The sequence below is a fragment of the Lissotriton helveticus genome, chromosome 1_1, assembly GCF_964261635.1.
Source record: "Lissotriton helveticus chromosome 1_1, aLisHel1.1, whole genome shotgun sequence".
In the NCBI taxonomy this organism is placed as follows: Eukaryota; Metazoa; Chordata; class Amphibia; order Caudata; family Salamandridae; genus Lissotriton; species Lissotriton helveticus.
In genome coordinates, this window is record NC_136057.1 from 373,106,174 (window position 1) to 373,124,977 (window position 18,804).

The 18,804-nt window shown below is 41.9% G+C and overlaps 1 protein-coding gene across 6 annotated transcripts in view; it reads right to left on the reverse strand.

The window, feature by feature from the left end:
- Nucleotides 1–18,804, reverse strand: part of WNK1 (WNK lysine deficient protein kinase 1) — a 1,347,111-nt gene that overhangs the window by 189,478 nt on the left and 1,138,829 nt on the right. For all 6 annotated transcript variants that reach the window (XM_078673696.1, XM_078673699.1, XM_078673700.1 and 3 more), the window contains 3 exons: nt 1,777–2,393; nt 1,259–1,461; nt 674–871 (listed from right to left, as the gene is read on the reverse strand). In XM_078673696.1, the coding sequence (XP_078529822.1) occupies nt 674–871; nt 1,259–1,461; nt 1,777–2,393 (1,018 nt within the window). The remainder of the gene's footprint in view (nt 1–673; nt 872–1,258; nt 1,462–1,776; nt 2,394–18,804) is intronic.

An 18,804-nucleotide genomic window follows, 5' to 3' on the forward strand; every position in this document is an offset into this window, starting at 1 on the left:
GGAGCGGCGAGAGCGCCGACCCTTGCGGCACTCCACAGGTGTGAATTATGCCAAATTCGTGAGACTATGTTGCTGCTGAGTCGCTCGACGCCCTCTACCGACATGCAGAGGTACTGCTGAAAATATTTTCGGATCCAGTCTGGCACTTTGGGGGGATTCTAAGATAAGGAATCTGAAGCTAGATGAATATCAGATATTCCTGCTTCTCTGGTATGATGATTTTTCCATTCAAAAGTACCAAGGATCCCCTCTCAGTTAGTCAGCAAGACATGCACCTATTACTCCAAAACTGCAAGGATTATTCTGGCAAAGTTTGGCGAGGGTATCCAGGTATGTTACTCCAACTGGCACACGAGTAGTGGGTAGGACACATCAGAAAGTGTAATGACTATCACTTGATCCATATAGAAATTTTACTAGAGAAATGATCAGACTGACATTATCCACTTTGAGATATATATGGTAAACTAACCAAAAGCTAATAAAATGTAAAAACAAATATCTAAAATGAAGCACAGCCCTTTGGTTGATGAAGCGTTTTTTGGATAATGCTTGATGATGGCAATGAGAAAGGTGAGAAGGATAATGGAAAAGGTAAGGACAGCATATGTTAGGGAGGTAGAAAGATTAAAAATGTGAATACCATGAACCTTTCTCTCATGAGAGCGCTTACCGTGGCCTTGTGCAGACAGACTGGGTACAGAGAGTGCTGTATCACTGGTGAAAGCCGAGCAGAGATTCTCAGTTGACGGAGAAGGTCTGTAAGGCTGTGACAACTGGTTTTGTCCATTATCAGGAACACTATCAGGAGGAAGGAGATATCCTTGCTGTGGGAACATGGCTGAAGGTGCGCTATGAGAAGAATGATTTCCTGGGGAAAACAGAACATGTCAACTATAAAAAAAAAAACAGAATACCCTCAGCATTAAAAAAGAAATATCCAATCTACTAATAAAATGGCATCTCTTAAAAAAAAGTTATATGGCTAACAGGGTTACACAACTTAGAGATGATAGAAAGCAATGAGAACTGAAAAGGAAAGGTCAAGGGAAGACTTACAAAACGTAACTAAGGAAAATCTATTGTTACAAATTGACAAGATCCTATTTGGGGGTTAACTAAACCTCACTGAATAAAACATGCTTTATACTGGAGCAGCTAAAAAAACAAATCAGGAAACAACAATTAATGGGCAATGACTGAAGGTCTTTAAAGCTAGATAATTGTAGCAACAACACCAGTTTATTTACATAAGTACCTGACAGCTGGGGGCTTCTGCTGCCATGTGAGCTACCACGACTTGACTTGCTGCCTTTGTTTTTTGTGGGTTTCCGTCTCCTGCCTGAGAGGGGTGCAGCAGGTGGGATAATGACAGCAGGTGGAACTTTCCCAAGTGCTGTATACAGCAACTCAATCTCCTGTTTTTGTCGAACCTGCAACTCCTGAATCTCCTTTAGGTGCCTAAGTAAAAATAAATGATAGGCCAATAGGATATTAATACCTGCAGTGGTAAACCTTAACATAGGTAGATTATTCAAGTTCTCACACATCACCCATTTGCATATAAAACATCTATTATGAAAATAATTAACAGCAGAAAATCTCATTCAGTCAATGTTTTAAGTAAACTACACAACTGAAACAGGAGAAATATCCCAAAGTTGCTTACTCAAGTTAATTCATAACATTTCATAACATCCCCGGAATTTGTCTTTTACATTCCATTTACTTCAAACATATCTTTATATAGATTTGCCGTTCTGAATCTCAACTTACTTATCTCTCAGTCTATGCAATTCTTTCTTAAGGTCCTCATCTTCAATATCAGATTCATTATCACTACTCATGTACGAAGAATTGAAAGAGTTGCTTAGACTCTGTATACCCATATTAATCTTCGAGCCCATGGGCTGGGGAGATACTGGGCTGCCCAAGTTGTCGTCCTGCTTTTTGGACATCTCATTAAGGAAAGCCATATCCAGCTCAGATGATGGCCCATTTAACTGCAAAGTTAGACTGCTTTCGATTGGTTCAGACATTCTTCTCTTTGATAAAGGATAAGTAACTTGCTCGGACTTCAGAGCTGAACAATCTTGGTATGTCCTGCAGGTCACATCATCTTTAGTCTGTGACACCGAAAAGCGGCCAACTTGATCTGTTGCAGTCACCTGAAAACGTCCAACCTTAGTTGAACAAGCAGACGCTAGCTTTGTGGTATTATTTTTACATGAATGAGCACAATCTACAACATCTGGGGCAGTTCTTTCAATGGCTGTCTGCTTCACCATTATACTCTCTGGGCTGCTTCCAGACGAAGAAGTTGAACTAGTGGTTGAAGATCGTGCTGATTTTCTGTTCTCCTCTTTCAATTCCTCATCAACTGCAACAGATACCTAGAAGCAAAGGAGGCAATTATTCATCACCTACAGTCTACAAAACTCCACAATAGTGCATTAGTTAAAATCACAATTATAATCTAAGAAGAAAACAAGTTACTTACCTGTAACTTTGGTCCCCAGTATTGGTAACTTTCATAGATTCCCATGCTTTTGTATCATTCACCCATTCCAATGATCCCGAGACTTATCAGGAAAATCAAAGTGGAGCCATGCAAGAGGATCTTGATAGCCCCTGCTTGGCCGAGACAGTACTGGTTCACGGAACTCCATCTGTTGTCGCTTGTTCCTCCTCTTCCCTTGCAAACCATTCCAGACCTTCTCACAATGTCCGAGGGACAAATTTGGCATCCGGATCCAGCTTCATTGCACCTGACAGCATGGCTCCTGAGCAGCGGGAATTCATGAACCATCCCATCTCAAATGAAATGAGAGAGGTTCTCTCCCAGGCTAGAGCTCCTTCCACGAATAAGACTTAACGTTTCAAATGGAAAAGATTTAGCATTTGGTGCAGAAAAGAACGTGTTGACCCTTTCTCTTCTCAACCTCATCAACTTCTGCCTTATCTTTTGTCCTTAACTAAGACGGGGCTGGCCCATTCACCCATAAGAGTTCACTTGGCAGCGATTTCTCGGTACAGGCGTTCTGCGTCAAGGCCTTCTCTTTGGTCTTTAGGATAATTAAACAGTTTCTTAAAGGAGTGTTCCGTGTCTATCCCCCCTGTGAGGCCTCCGCCTCCTACTTGGCAACTGAATTTGGTCCTCACACAGCTCATGAAAAGACCCATTTGAACCAATACATCGAACGGACAAACAATTCCTTTCATGGAAATTGGCTCTCCTTCTTACCCTCACGTCGGCAAGACGCATTGGGGAGTTGCAGGCTCTCACAATTCAGGAACCGTTTCTCCAATTCAAAAGGAATACAGTAATCTTAAGTACTAACCAGAGGTTCATACCCAAGGTGCCCTCGGACTTTCACTTGAATGAGCCGGTTATCCTTAAATCTTTCTTTCCTCACCCTTCCAAACCAGCGGAGAGGTCACTGCATTCTCTGGATGTACAACGGTGCATAACATTTTATTTGGATCGCACTAAAGGATTCCGTAAATCTTCCCAATTGTTCATTGCTCTTTCAAAACAAAGTATTGCGAGATGGATTTCCAGTGCCATTCTCCATTGCCATTCGACAGCGGGTAAGCCGCTGACCAGCAGAATTAGAGCGCATTCCACAAGATCGGTGGCTTCTTCGACAGCTCTCTTCGCGGGAGTGCACATCAGAGACATTTGCAGGGCTGCGACTTGGAGCAGCATGCACACCTTTACAAAGCATTACTGCTTGGAAACCTTGACACAGGAGGACATGGCTGTGGGCCAGGCAGTCCTGAGGAACCTCTTCCACTAATTGGTGAGCTTTCCTTTCTATCCCACCCTCCATTTTTCTTCACATTTTGTATCTTCATGTAATGATGGCTATTGCAATGTATGTTTATACCACAAAATGTGTTTGATTGCTGACTGCTTGCTACTCGGATACAAAAGCATGGGAATCTATGAAAGTTCCAATACTGGGGCAAGAAAACAAGTTACTTACATGTAACTTTGGTTCCCCAGTATTGGTAACTTTCATAGATTCCTATGCGCCCACCCACCTCCCCGAGGAAAGCTCAGCCTTCATTAGATATGATGATTGTTACACAACAGCTACGAAAATCTGAGGCTCTGAGGTTCCTTCAGGAGGGTTCTATGGGGTGAGGCTCTTCTGATTGGCTGATGCTTAGTTTGGTCTCTTTTACAAAAAGAGGCGGATATGCTACAAAAGGGAATGAGGCCTAGGCCTTTTTCTTTCTCTTTTGTACCTACTGCTATGTTATTTTGTTACCGACGACGGGGAATGATACAAAAGCGTGGGAATCTATGAAAGTTCCAATACTGGGGCAATTACTGTATCGCCGAATTCCCAATTTTTACAAAGCAAAGCTTAAATCAATCTTTTATTACAAAACACCTCTTTATTGAAAATTTGTGGCAAAAAGACAACAACGCATGCCATAGTGTCTTGGACGCAGCAAGACCACAGTATTCCAGTACATTGTGCTAACCAATGCCACCATAGCTAATGTAAGCAGTAGCATACTTCACATATAACAGCCGACTGTTTCCAATGTAAAGCAAGGAGTTGCTTAGCCACTACCAGCACAAGAGAGATTATGTGCCATTTAGCATGTATCATGGCCTGCAGTTGTGGTGGTCGAAGACAGAAAAGCACTGTTTAATATGAATCTGGAATCAGGTAGCCTATTGTCCCCCTAATATGGCTAAGGATTTCCTTCCAGAAGTAGGTAATGCTGGAGTATGACCACCATACAGTTATCTGGTGCTGGGGTAGATCGCCATCACATGGGATAAGTTGAGGGAAAAATAGCGTGAAGTCGGGTGGGTGTGAGGTACCAATGAGTCATGACCTTGTAACAGTCTTGCGTTGGGGTATGCTTTTCAGAATCTGTGGAATGTCGCACCATCAGATTGTTTCATGGGTAGGTCTTCTCCAATTTCAGTGTGCCATTGTGTTTGGTAGGAATGCTGGTGGATAAGGGTGGATTGTTGATGTGATTGAGCGAAGTGGCAAACACAAAATTTTGTGTACCCCTTTTGAAGTCAATGTCCCATAACGATAACATGTACTAAAAGTGTTTTGTGAAACTAATCAACCATAGAATAAGATGCACATGTTTTTATTATACATGGGAGTACTAATTTTGCTTGCATGTTGCCATATAATTAATTAACATGTGTTGTTATTGTGTTGTGAATTAATGCGCAGCTTTAATGTAAATGAACGCAAACTAAATGTGCTTTTTGTATACGTTTTGTCCAAAGAAGATGTCGTATAAGTATAAAACGCATTTGTGTGGCTTATTTGCTAGGTAACAACTAACTGGAAATATTAGTATGGGGGAGGTAAACAGAATGGGTTTAAATTCAATAATTAACATGAATTTATGTTTGTTTCTATGATAGTTCCAAAAGTGGCCTCTGAGGCCTAGCTAGAAAATGGACGCTCGGGTAAACAGTGAGCAAGAGCTGAACAGCGCAGGCGCGCCAAAACCTGCAAGTCAGAGTGAACTGCCTGTGCTCGAGGAGGTTCAAGGCTGTCTAGGCCCGGAACCTAGGATGGATGCCAAACATGGACGATTGAATGTACTGATCCTGAGAAAAAGCTGTGATGTTGCCACTCTAGGAAATGGTTAGGCCAAAGACTGTCCTAAAACAAAGACCCTTTATTTTTCTGCTGAACCATCGAGAAAATGATGTTGTAATGGTGAGATGATGCCCACCCACCCCGAAATTGTCCAATGAAATTTTGAATAAGAAATTATAGTTACTTTTTAGATAGATTAAGTTAGAGAATAAAGGTATAAAAAAACCCTGGTTTTGTGAAGAAGGAGTCGCTTTTTCGATTTCATCTGGAAATGCTGCCCGACTGATGACTGATTCCTGGATGTAAGACTTTAGTGATTTTTACTTGTTTGCTCTGCAGGATTGGAGGATAAAATGAAGGTGTTAGTTAGGGATGTTAGGAGAGAATGAATTTGGAACTATCTGTTCTTTGCTAAACTTTAACGGTCTTCTAAAATAAAGCGATTTTCTTGAGGTCTAAAAATGATCATTTTGAAATAAAGTTTAAGATTTACTGAATAAAGAATTTACTAATGCATAAATGTCAGACATAATAAAGTTTGCTGTTAATAAAATTGGTAAAATAGAATTTTAAAAGCTGGTCTTGTGATTTTCCTACGCCTAATTTTCTTTCTAGCAGATCCATTGCCACTATGGTAGTGTGTCTTAATTAATTAAATGTATGAATAAAACCATGGTAAAGTGTAATAATCTATAGGTGTAAATAATAACTGATTTAAATAGGTTTTAGATGCTCCACCAAATGTTACAGCATTTCTCCAGTGTGATTCACCAAAAGCCTTGAAGCCAAGTGTAAGTGAATAGAGTAAATGCGCAGTGTTATGGGCCCCACTGATGCATGATTTGTGTGTTTTAAAGGTTTCAGGGAATTGGTGAGTATTGATTAGAAATGATTTCTGGAGCCGCGCTGTAGCAGTTATATCTTGGTAGCAGAGTAGTGGTTGCTAAGGAAATTAGCTAGGGTTATGTATAAAGTACTATATAAAAATTGATGTACAGAATTATGACTAACATCTGTTGAGTTTGTATTACCTTATATGTAGTCCTGAAAAGGCTTCCAAGTGTTGGGTGAAGCCAGTGTCTGTCTGCAGAAGGAGGAAGAGTGGCTAGGTAAAGTTGCACAGTGAATTAGTCTGTTTCAAAAAAGGAGTATCGCCGAATACTGCGGTGGTATCGTCGCATATCACTGTTTAGGGACATTAGGTGTGAAAGGATAAATGTATAGTGAGGACAGCCTATGAAATTTCAGCCTTCAAGCATAGGGATCATTTCGTGCATCCTGATTAAAACTTACTGCTGGGAGAGTAATAGGTCTTAACCCGAGCTTGATTGAAGGGTAAAGGGAGTGGCGTCTCTCTTTTGATAACAATAGAGGAAATCTGTGGTAGGTTAGATGGACACGCTGCCTACTGGTAACACAGAGTTCATGTGTATATGAATAGGGTTTTCCGTATGAACGTGTGTAAATGAAATTGCAATATGCGTTCTGGTGAAACTCTGGGATTGTCTCTAAGGAGGTGGAAAAAGATCTCTGCATGTGCTTTCCTGGAGAAACGAGTTCGGTATTGCCTGATAGAAGGGTAAGGCTAGTAGTGTTGCTTTATCGACGAGTCTAAAAATTCTGAGGAGATAAGAGTCGTCTACTCCGGTTACAGAATACTTGTGCGATTGAAAATTCTATCACTTTATTAGCGAAGCAGATTAGTGGAATTGTTTTGTGTAAGTTACTAACTGATTTTGTAAAATATCTTGTAAATACGGCTTCTTGAAAAAACCCTGTAAAGGAGGGGTCAGTTAGCGCTGCAGAAGCCGGAGCGCTGGTGACGTCAAAAGTGTTGCGCTGGGATTGGTCCGTGTGACCGAGACAGAGTAGGAGCTGATTGGTTCATCACAGAAAGCAGCAAAGGCTACTGGTTAAGCACTAAAGTGACGTATCGTGTTCTAACTGGTGCATTAGTGCAAACTGCACTGTGATAAGTTGGTGTTACGGAATCAGCAACAGAATAGTACGCGATCTTTTGAAAGCAGGAACGTTTACCGAAAATGTAATTGTTGGAAAACGAGGCAGCATCTGTGAGGCCTGCACAAATAACAGGACTACATTTGTCCTTCACTGGGAACCAAACACCCAATTGTAGCACCTGACTCTCAGAGGGTAGCGTTGCAGAGCAGTCTGAGGCTTACTCAAGGGAGGTGGTGTGGGCTAGTAATCGCCATTTGCAGGTGCGCAAAAATAACACTCAATAATTGATTGTACAGTCTGTACTTTGCTTTATTAAAGTAATAGTACATTTATTAAACACACACACTACTCAATACTATGCAACAATTTACAAATATACATAAGCAGTTGGAATTACTTTGTGACATTGCATAACATCTCCACCCCTCCCGCATGGGGGAGGGGTGGGGTCTAGTACCACCACTCCCATGTATGCACATCATCTTGCCCCCAATGCAATTAGTTGAACCTATCCTGGAGTGAGGACCCTGCGCACTGGCACCATCCCAGTGGCGTCCCCATACCCTTACCTCAACAAGCATTAAACAGGGATACACCTGCCTTGGAGACACATGAGCCTGACCAAGCATCTCCTACTGACCCTAAAGTATACACCTCTACATCTTAAGGGTTAACAGTCTGGGGTCTTCACCTAAGCGCAGCAGCAAGACTACATGTTTACGCACACTTTAGAATGACAGTACTCCGCACATTTGGATATCAATAACAATGGATTGCAATTTCAGCCCCTAAAGGCATCACAGATGATCACAGGATAAAGTTGTAAATACTGTCAGACACCCTAGCAGGAGTGTCTAGCCACTTAAATCCACTTTGCTTGTGACATCACCTTACACCAGTACTTCACATTGAACATCAGTCCCTCTAAAAGAAATAACCATTAATAAATGCATTTCAGTGCAATCACACCATTTCACCTCCAGGGGATACCCTTCTCAAGACATCTTCAACTCAGCCCTTAAATCTTTGATGCACTTCTCAATGAACCCCCAGCTGTAGAACAAAAGTTCCAGCCTAGGAGATGATGCAATCTTCGCTGAGCAATGAGGGGTTATTCTTTTTAAATCCTCAAGAAACTTAGGCTGAGACTTAGCCTTGTGCTGGGTGCGGGACTGCGCTTCTCCAGCAGCTCCCCCAGCACCTTTTAACACTCAAAGGTGACCCCTCTCCTCCGGGGGGCCACCAAAACGCCAGAAACAATCCACTCCCCATGCCTGGCAAGGCATTATCAGGCGCTTCAAGCTCCTGCTGCTGAATAATAGATGAGCGGCCCTCCCGCTGTGCCGGGGAGAGCCGCGCTGGCGTTTCGCCGCTTCCTGGTGCCTCGGTGGGGGGCCCGGTCCCACCCCGACCCTCGGGTAAGGGTATGCGGAGCGGGGAGCCCACCCCCGGCCGCTCCACGCTTTGGTCGGGGGCCCCTGGCTGCTCCTTCCTTGTTCGGGGGCCCGGTCTCACCCGGGACCCCCGCAGGCTCTCCACGTTGGAGGGCAGTCCCCGGCACCTGACCCACCCCGGGGGCCTTCCCTGGACCAGCGGCGGAGCCTCACGCGCTTTGCCGTCAGGGGGCCACAGGTCCAAGGTCGCTCACCTTCTGGGGGCCATATCTCAGCCCCTGGTGGTCCGTTCTGCCGCATTTTCGCATCTTCTTGCTCCTGGTGGCGCCCCCCAGCCACTAGGAACACTCTCCTTCACTCTCCGGGTCTCCAAGAGGGTGCACTCTGCAGGGAGCGGTCTGCACTGGCTCCCTGCACCAGCCTTTCGCCTGGCTCTCCTCCTGCGCCTCTCTTCTCCCTGCGCAGAGGCCCCTGCTTCTGCGCACCGGTCCTGGGTGCTTCTTCTGGTGCGGTTAGGGGCATGGGTGACAGTCAGGGGGTCTCTCCTTCCAACTGCCCATTGCCAGGCTCCAGCACCTTCCACCTCAGCAGACCACACCCCAGAGAGAGCTTCTCTTCTTGTGCAAGTACTTTTTAAAAGTTGAGTAGGGGGCTGGCAGAAAGTCTCTGTGGGTCCTATCAAACAGCGACACATCACTTCCCTGCCCCTGCTCTCTCCTTCTTGTCCAGCCTCTGAGTTTGTTCAAAATGGAGTCGTCCAGTGTCTCTGGCCACATGGCCTCTGAAACCCAACTCTTTCCTTCTTGGTGCAGCCTGGTGCCTGGCACCCAGTGACAGCTGCTAATGGATGAGCCTGTAGCCCCACCCATCTTCTTCTTTGTGGAGAGGAGGCCCTAGCTTGTGGAAGAACGGTTATCAATCCATCCAGCTGAGGTCAACCCTCAGCCTGGGTCTGGTCATGGCTGGCTCAGAGAAATATGACAGTTCTGCATGACCCAAAAGCAGTACATACGACTTTGGACTCTGCAGAATACTTATATTCACCTACTCTACAATGGACTTTAGTGCGTGTCTGGAATCTGTAGGCCTTGTGGAAGTCATTTTAGCCATGGGCCTCACATCCCCATAGGGGAATAATGAAGTGAAAACACAGTAAAACACACTGACTTTCCCTGGCATGTTCCTTCCCAGGGTATAAAGCCTATTCCATGTCACCACCCAATTCTGCATAAGTCCTGCCACACCATTCACTCTGTAGCTGCTCCTGGACTGCGCATGCTCGGAATCTCCCCTGCGCAGCTCCTACACGTGTGCACATGCATGTACACCCGTGTCTGCATGTAACCAGCACGGTGTCCCATACTCCAGCTGCTGCGCAGCAGCCTAGTCAAGCCAGGCGGACACAGTAAAATCTCCATGCAGTCTCCTTCATTAGGAGTTCACTGTGGCTGAGTCCCAGATTATGAGGCTCCCCCACAATAAAAGCTCAACAATTAGGTGCTCAAAAAGCGAAAAATCCAGGCGGCCCATAGTGTCAGAACCACCTTCTAACAGTCGTACTACTATTATGATAAGAAGAAACCTTCATGGTTTAAAAGGCTGAAAAACATGTTTGTAAAAGACAAAGAGGTAGTTACGAGAGAGGGAAAAATACTTCCTTCACCGAAAACACCCGCTTCTTATATGTTGACAAAATATGGATACCATATGTGTGTTTGGTTGCAAAACTGGGTACATTATACCAAGGATGATGGTGTGTTAGCCTTTCCAGAATGAGGATCATTTGATTTGGCAATTTTGAGGAATTTGAGAGACAAAATGATGAAACTTGAACCGAGACCCAGACCAACTCAATTTGAAGCACTGGTTGAGTGGGAAGATGAGATGCATCAAATGGAGAGTGAGAGGTTAAGTAGGCATATTAGACCGAGAGGTAGAGGTAGAGATTTGTGGGGAGAAACACATGAGACTAGAATGCGAAGATGGAGGGATGGAAATGTGTGTGATGGTATGTATCCAGTCAGATTGGTAGAAGAATATGAGGGACGGAAAAGTACAGAGAAGAAAAAGAATACTGAATTAGGAAATCAAAGCTATGGTGAAAATGAATAAGAGGATGCTGTTTTAGAAGAAATATTAAATAGGAGACCGCCCCCATATCAACCAATTTCTTCATGGACTACCCCAAACGCCCCAATGGCAGAATTAAGAGTTAATGAGACGCCGAGACAACCATCAAATTTTAGAGATTTCCCTGAGAGAGTAGAAACAAGATATGTTCCGAGTACACCGATAGGAGAAGCTAGAATTATGGGTACACCTGTGCAAAGTAATGATTCACACAGACTTGTGTTAAGTGCGGAAAGACGAAATGATGAACGACCAAATATGTCTGATTATGAGCGTTCTGCACATGAATTGATTCAAACCCTTACTAAAAATATGGAAGCTGTAACTGTTCCCGTAACAATAGGACCTGTAATACCAGTATTTGAAGGACAGAAAATAAAAGAACCGAGATTAACTATTCCATTACAACAAAGTCTACAGAGAGCAAGAGGGAGTACTAATCCCGATTTGTCAGAAATAAGACAGAATACAAGTGTAAATCCACCAGAGTTAACTTTTAATCAAAATTTGTCATGCGGATACCCGACAGGAGCAGAATCTGGCTCTGCCACTCCAGAGAGAAGTTTAGACAAAGTAGAGTTAACGCAGACACCCATGGGACCGTCAGAAAAAGAATTGAGTGAATGGATTAAAACGTTAAAATTAAAAGAACAGGAATCAAAAGTGTTGGATGTGGCTAAATTAAAAGTAGATATGGAAAAATTAATAATAGGAACAATGAGGACAGACAGATTAAAAACTTACCAGGATGATGAGCTCATGTTTTTATGTAAAAGCATAACATGGAGAGCTAAGACAATGTATGATCAGTTAGAAGAAGTGGCAAGCGAATGTGGAATAGAATTTTCCAAAATAAAATCATTGCAGAAAACTTATCGAGTAGATTTTGCAGAAAGAGACATTGAAAACATGAACACTGCAGGAAGATTACTTCAGATAAAAGATTTAATAGTGTTGTTGCGCAAATGGGGTGATGTAGGTAAATGGAGAGTCAAGTGGGCATAGAAAAAAGAGAATAGTGATAAATCTACATTAGCTTTCCCCATTAGAGAAAAGGGATCAGTGGCAACTGAATTCCCTATGAGAGAAATTCTCGGAGGAGGATATGTACATGTGCCCTGGAGCAGACAAGATATATTGTCATTTACGAATGATTTCCCCAGATTGAAGAAAAACCAGTAGAGTGGTATCGGCAAGTTGACAGATTTGTAAAGGTGTCAAAAGTATTGTGGATTGATTTGGATGGATTATTTGACATAGTGGTGCCGACGGATTTATGGACAGAATGTAAAATATCTGTGGATCGGCCAATGGAGGAATATCCCAGAGATGAGAAAACAGGAGCTCCATCACCAGACGTGATGAGAAAATACGAACAAGTGATAGTGTGGTTGAAAAACAAAATACCTCCAAAAGAAACTGATTGGGTAAAGATAGACAGGACCACTCAAGAGCCGAAAGAAACTGTGCATTCATTTTATGAAAGGTTGTTGGTTTTTAAACAATATAGTGGATATGAGGAATTAAATTAAAAGGATATGAGCCATTTTGTATATAGGTTTGTATATGGATTAAGACCAGAAATCTCAGACATGATTAGACATAGCATGATGGATTGGCAATCAAGCTCAGTAGATAAGGTACTGAGACAGGCGAAGTATTGCAGTGAAGAGATTGATACAAAACAAAAGAAGTTGAAAGAGAAAGCCATGTGGGCACAAGTGAAAGTGGCAGAACAACAAGTAGCACAGATGGAGAATAAGAACGCAGGGGATCAAGGTGGGTTTAAAGGCAAACCTAAATTGGTAGGGAATATTGATGAATTGAAAAAGAAAATGCCATGTTTCAATTGTGGCAAGATAGGGCATTGGAAACGAGAGTGTAAATGTCCGCCTAGAGTTAATGGGGAACATACATCATTGAATCCGCAGGTGCAGTTTGAGGTAAATCAGCAGCAACCGTAACAACAGCAGATAGCAAATCAGCAAAGTCAGGTGCCGCAACCGCCACTTCCATACAGTGGGAATCAGCAGAGATACAGAGCAGAGACAGGATTCAGCGGAGGTGAGCAGATAAAAAGACCGCAAAGAGTAAATGCGTGTCCTCAATATTGGTTGCAAGAAGAGAACAGCAGTGAACCGGATGAAAGTTTCTGACGGTGCCTGAGGGAGGAAGAAGAGTGTATGCTTGGAGCCACTCTTGAGGTAGATCAGTCAGGTCCATTTGTGAGCGGAAAGGTGAATGATGTGGAAATAACTTTCCTAGTGGACACTGGTGCTACCCGTTCTACTGTTAGATCAGTGGAAATTCAAAATCTTCTTCTCTCGGGTGAGACAATCCAGGTTGTAGGTGTAGCGAACAGACAAATAAATACTCCTTTGACAAAACCAGTTGAAATAGAGATTGGAACATACAAAGATGTGCATCGGTTTGTGGTGTGCGACAGCAGTCCTGTTAATTTGCTAGGCAGGGATATATTGTGTAAAATGAACTGTGCCATATATTGTTCACCAGATGGCATAGAATTGCAAATTCCAGATGAAGATAGTTTGTATAAATTGACAATGCTCATGATTGAGGCAGTACAAGATAAACTGTTTCTTGTTTTTGATAAAGAGAAAATTCCTGTAGAATTAAATGAGGCAGTGAAAGAAAGCGTGTGGGATTTCACTGGAAAAGATATAGGTTTGATGAAAGGGGTTGATCCTGTGAAAGTATCTATAAAAGAAGGTGCAAGCTACCCAAATATACCTCAGTATAAAATGAATGCAGAGGTAATTGAAGGAATTACTCCAGTAATTGACAAAATGATTGAGCAGGGAATTTTAAGAGAAATTGAGAGCAGTCCTTGTAATTCACCGATTATGGGATTGAAAAAGCCAAATGGAACATTTAGAATTGTGCAAGACCTGAGAAAGGTTAACAAAATTGTTGTCCCATGTTGTCCGATTGTTCCGAATCCAGCAGTGATTCTATACCAAATAACACATGATGCAGAATGGTATACGGTGATTGATTTGTGCAATGTGTTCTTTACTGTTCTATTGCATCCAGAAAGCCAACCAATTTTTGCGTTTCGTTTCCAAAATCGTATCTTAGCATGGTGTAGAATTCCACAAGGGTACACTAAGAATCCATCGATTTTTAATCAGCTGCTAAAGAAATCATTAGAAAATTTGAGCATGCCTGGAGAATCTGTGTTGGTACAGTATATTGATGATCTTTTGGTTGCACCAAAAACAAAGGATGACTGTATAACGGATATAGTGGCATTGTTGAATCATTTGGCAGAGGAGGGACATAAAGTGTCTCCATCAAAATTACAGTTTTGTCAGAAAGAAGTACAGTACTTAGGTCACAAGATTGCTAAAGGAATCAGACAGGTCACAATTGAGAGAATTAAAATGATACAAGGAATGCAGCCACCCAAAACTCAAAGACAGGTAAGAATGTTTTTAGGAATGGTAGGCTACTGTAGACCGTTGATAAGTGGGTTTTCTTTGATTGCAAAACCATTGCAGAGACTGACAAAGGCAGACATCAGAGACGCTATTGTCTTGACCAAAACAGAGATGGAAGCATTTGAACAGCTGAAAACTAAGTTGTGTGAAGCACCAGCTTTAGGGATGCCTGATTACGAAAAAGAATTTGAATTGTACTGTAGTGAGCGAGAAGGATGTGCTTTGTCAGTATTGATTCAAAGACATGGAAGAATGAGAAACCCAATTGCGTATTTCTCAGCTGAATTGGACCCTGTTGCAAATGCCTTGCCAGGTTGTCTGAAAGCAGTAGCAGCAACTAGTGTAAGTCTGGAGCAAAGTGAAGGAATTGTGATGGGATTTCCTGTGAGGGTGTATGTACCTCATTCAGTGGAGATTCTCCTCACAAGAGCAAAGACTCAGTACATGACTAATAGCAGAATGACTCGTTATGAGAAAATAATTTTGGGAGCTGAGAATGTGACTGTTACAAGATGCGTAAATGTCAACCCATCAACACTGTTACCTGACACCATTGAAGCAGAAGTGAAAGGTGAGCTTGATCACAAGTGTTTGGATGTTTTGGAGTACTGCACAAAGCCTCGTCCAGACATTAAAGATCAACCTCTGCTTGAATCAGATTTTGTAATGTTTGTGGATGGATCATGCTTGAGAACAGAGAGTGGTGTTCTAAGTGCTGCATATGCTGTTTTACAGTGGCAGAAGTGTTGGAAGCATCTTGTCTGAAAGGAATTCATTCTGCTCAGATAGCGGAGTTGGTTGCTTTGATACGAGCATGTGAGTTGGGAAAAGAGGTGAAAGTAACCATAGTGACTGATAGTCAATATGGTTATGGAGTTGTTCATGATTATGGACAGCTTTGGTCCCAAAGAGGTTATTTGACCTCTGCAGGAACACCCATTTGGAATGCAGAGTTTGTGAATACACTGATAGACGTGATACAGTTACCTGAAAAATTGGCTGTGGTAAAATGTTCTGCTCATAAGAAAGGTGAGGATTATATCACCAGAGGAAACAGTTACGCTGATGCAATCGCAAAACATTGCGCAAAGAATCAAATTTCAATCAATCGAGAAAAAACTGAAGAACATGTTCCAAGTCCTTTAATGCTAACCACTGTAGTTGAGACTTGGCAGGAAGTGAAACAGATGCAGGAAGAGGCAGGAGCAGAGGAAAAGGATATCTGGTTAAAATCAGGCTGCAGACAAAGGGAGGAAGATGAAATTTGGGTTTACAAAGATGAAAGACCAGTAATGCCCGATAGCATGATTTCAGATATGGCTCGAATGTACCATGGTCAAGCTCACATTGGTAGAGATGCTATGATTCTTCTTTTTAGACAGACTTGGTATAATCCAAAATTTAGAATGATTGCTGAAAGTTTATGTCAAAGATGCCTGGTCTGTCAGCAATTTAATCCAAACAGAAAAACTGTTGTAAGTTTGGGAACCATAGGACGGGAGGGTGGCCCATTCACAAGAGTTCAGATGGATTTCGTTGAATTACCTCCATGCAACAGACTCAGATATGTCCTTGTGATAATCTGTTTGTTCTCTCGATGGGTAGAAGCTTTCCCCACGCGGACGAATGATGGATTAACTGTTGCTAAACTGATCTTGCGTGAGATAATACCACGTTTCGGGTTTCCGGTGACGATTGAATCGGACAGAGGCCCGCATTTCCAAAATGAGTTAATGCAGATGTTCTGTGAAGCTCTGGACATTCGCCAGAAGCTACATTGTGCATATAGCCCTGAGGCTTCAGGAGTAGGTGAATGGAACAATTAAAAACAGAATTGCAAAAATGTGTTTGGCAACAGGAATGAAGTGGCCTGATGCTTTGCCACTTGTTTTAATGACATTGAGAAGCATACCTGACAGAAAAGCTGGATTAAGTCCACATGAAATCTTGATGGGCAGGGTGATGAGACAGGCCTATGTACCAGTTGATAAGTTGTTAACAATTAATGATGTCATCATACTGGATTACTGCAAGAATCTGTCTGATGTGGTAACTTCTGTGCTCCACCAGGTGGGAACTGAATCAAATTCCAAAGAGAAAATTCCAGCTCATGATCTAGTCCCTGGGGACTGGGTACGAGTGAAAGTTCATCACAAAAGGAATTGTTTAGTACCAAGGTGGCAAAGACCACGTCAAGTTATCTTGGTCAGTACTACTGCAGTTTAGTGTGCTAGACTGAAAAGGTGGGTTCATGCTAGTCACACCATCCGTGTGCCTGAACCTGAATACCCATACGACGGTGAAAGTACAACTGACTGATTCTGAAGGTGAACCAGAGAAGGATCCAGATATTGAAGATCGATAGGAACGTCGACATCTGGAAGTATCAGAAGCCAGTTCTGCGTCTGAAGGTGAAGGTGAAAGGGAGATTGTTGAAATACCAGATTCAGAAGATCAACCTGAAGGTCGAGAATCGGTAAAGACAAGCACCAGTAGAGACGCAAAAGAAAGTGAGAAGAAAGTTGCTGAAAAGAAGGAAACCGAAAAGCAATCTGAAGACTCTGAAAGCAGGAACGGAAATCCTGAAACTGGGGAAGAGGAATTAACTCACAACGAGGATCAGATTCCAAGTACCAGTTATGAAGGTGTTCCTAACAGAGTAACAGTAGAGAAAACTAAATCTGATGAAGACAAAGACATCGTGAAGATCATAATCAATGATACAGCAAAAGACACTGAAAGTGAAACTGATGACAGTGCAGACGAAACTCCATTAAGAAAAAGCACATGAAAAAGAGCTTGGAGAGTGGAGCATAACACAATAGAGCCAAAGACTAAAAGTCTGTAAAGGAGACAATTGGCCCAAAGAAGCTGGTGGATTGAGATTCAAAATAGTGAACAAAACAAAAGAGCAAGAACACCAAGTAAATGAGATCACCAGCCAGAAAGAAACATTGGGAAAGAAAATAGAGACTATTCAAAGGCCAAAAAGAGTAAGACGTCCAAATCAGAGGTACAAATCACCTGAGTGGACATATATTGTCCTACCACCAATTGAGGAGGTTAATAGTAGTCAAGAAAACCTGTACAACCCAAAGCCAATTGGGAAAAGTGAGTAAAAGAGTCAAATAAGAAATAAAAGATAGGTGTCTAAAGTATATGATACTAAAGTAAAAAGCCTGAATTCCTGTGAGATGGATATTGTAAATATAAGAGGTCGGAGTTGACAAAAGGTCGAAGAAAACTTGTTAGAAAAATCTAATTATAGTATAAATTAGAATAGTAATTGACACAAGGTCGAAGAAAACTTGTTAGTGTGTTGAGTGAGGTGTGCAACTTATAGGTGACATAAGGTCGAAGAAAAATTGTGTTAGGGAAAATGGCAATGAATAATCATAAAACGAAAGGTTCTATTTTTAGAAAATTGTGCAGATGCTTTACAATATGCATGGTGTTGTTGATTATATTATGGATAATTTTAGCTATTGTGATTCCTTTCCAAACTAATTGAACAAAATTAAACCCGAATTTGAGTTCAAGTAAACCAATTGAGAAAGAAAAAGTGCATGAGACTCATGTGTACAAGCCAGAGTTGCATCAAGATAGGTCTATAAGCGACTACACCAAAAATACTTTTTCAAAGTTATTGCTTGAATACATTAAAAGCAATATGAATGTTGAGGACTGTTATGTTTCTGTAAAACTGCCAGCATCAGTGTCAGAAGGGTTGACATATCACCACCTTCCTCTTACATATGGCGTTACGTGTAGTGTAATTGCAAGTTTGTTTTATAAGACTGGGAAATTGGAATATCATTATTCCAATGTAGATGAGATATTTGCAAAGTTAAAAATTGATGCCACACTAATTAAAAGAAAGCCTGCAGAGGAAATAGGAGAATATTTCTTAGAAGTAGACGAATTAACACATGATTATGCTTTTAATCATAATTTGACATGTAAATTGAGAGTTGAGGAAAAAGCATTCTTAAATATGGTTGAAGAAAGAAGAATCGCTTACAAACGAAATGAGATAATGAAACATGCAAAGTCTAAATATTACACATTTGATGATGAGAATATTGAGGATAATAATGTGAATGTAGCAATCAATATAGATGCACCAATGTTGGGAAAATTATGTAGACAACTCAATGTATGACAATTATTTTGTGGGTGCAAGTCAATGTGAAGATACATATAGAATTATAGGGGGTTGGGGATTTAAAGGAGGAAATGATCCTGTTTTCCCTGGAATTT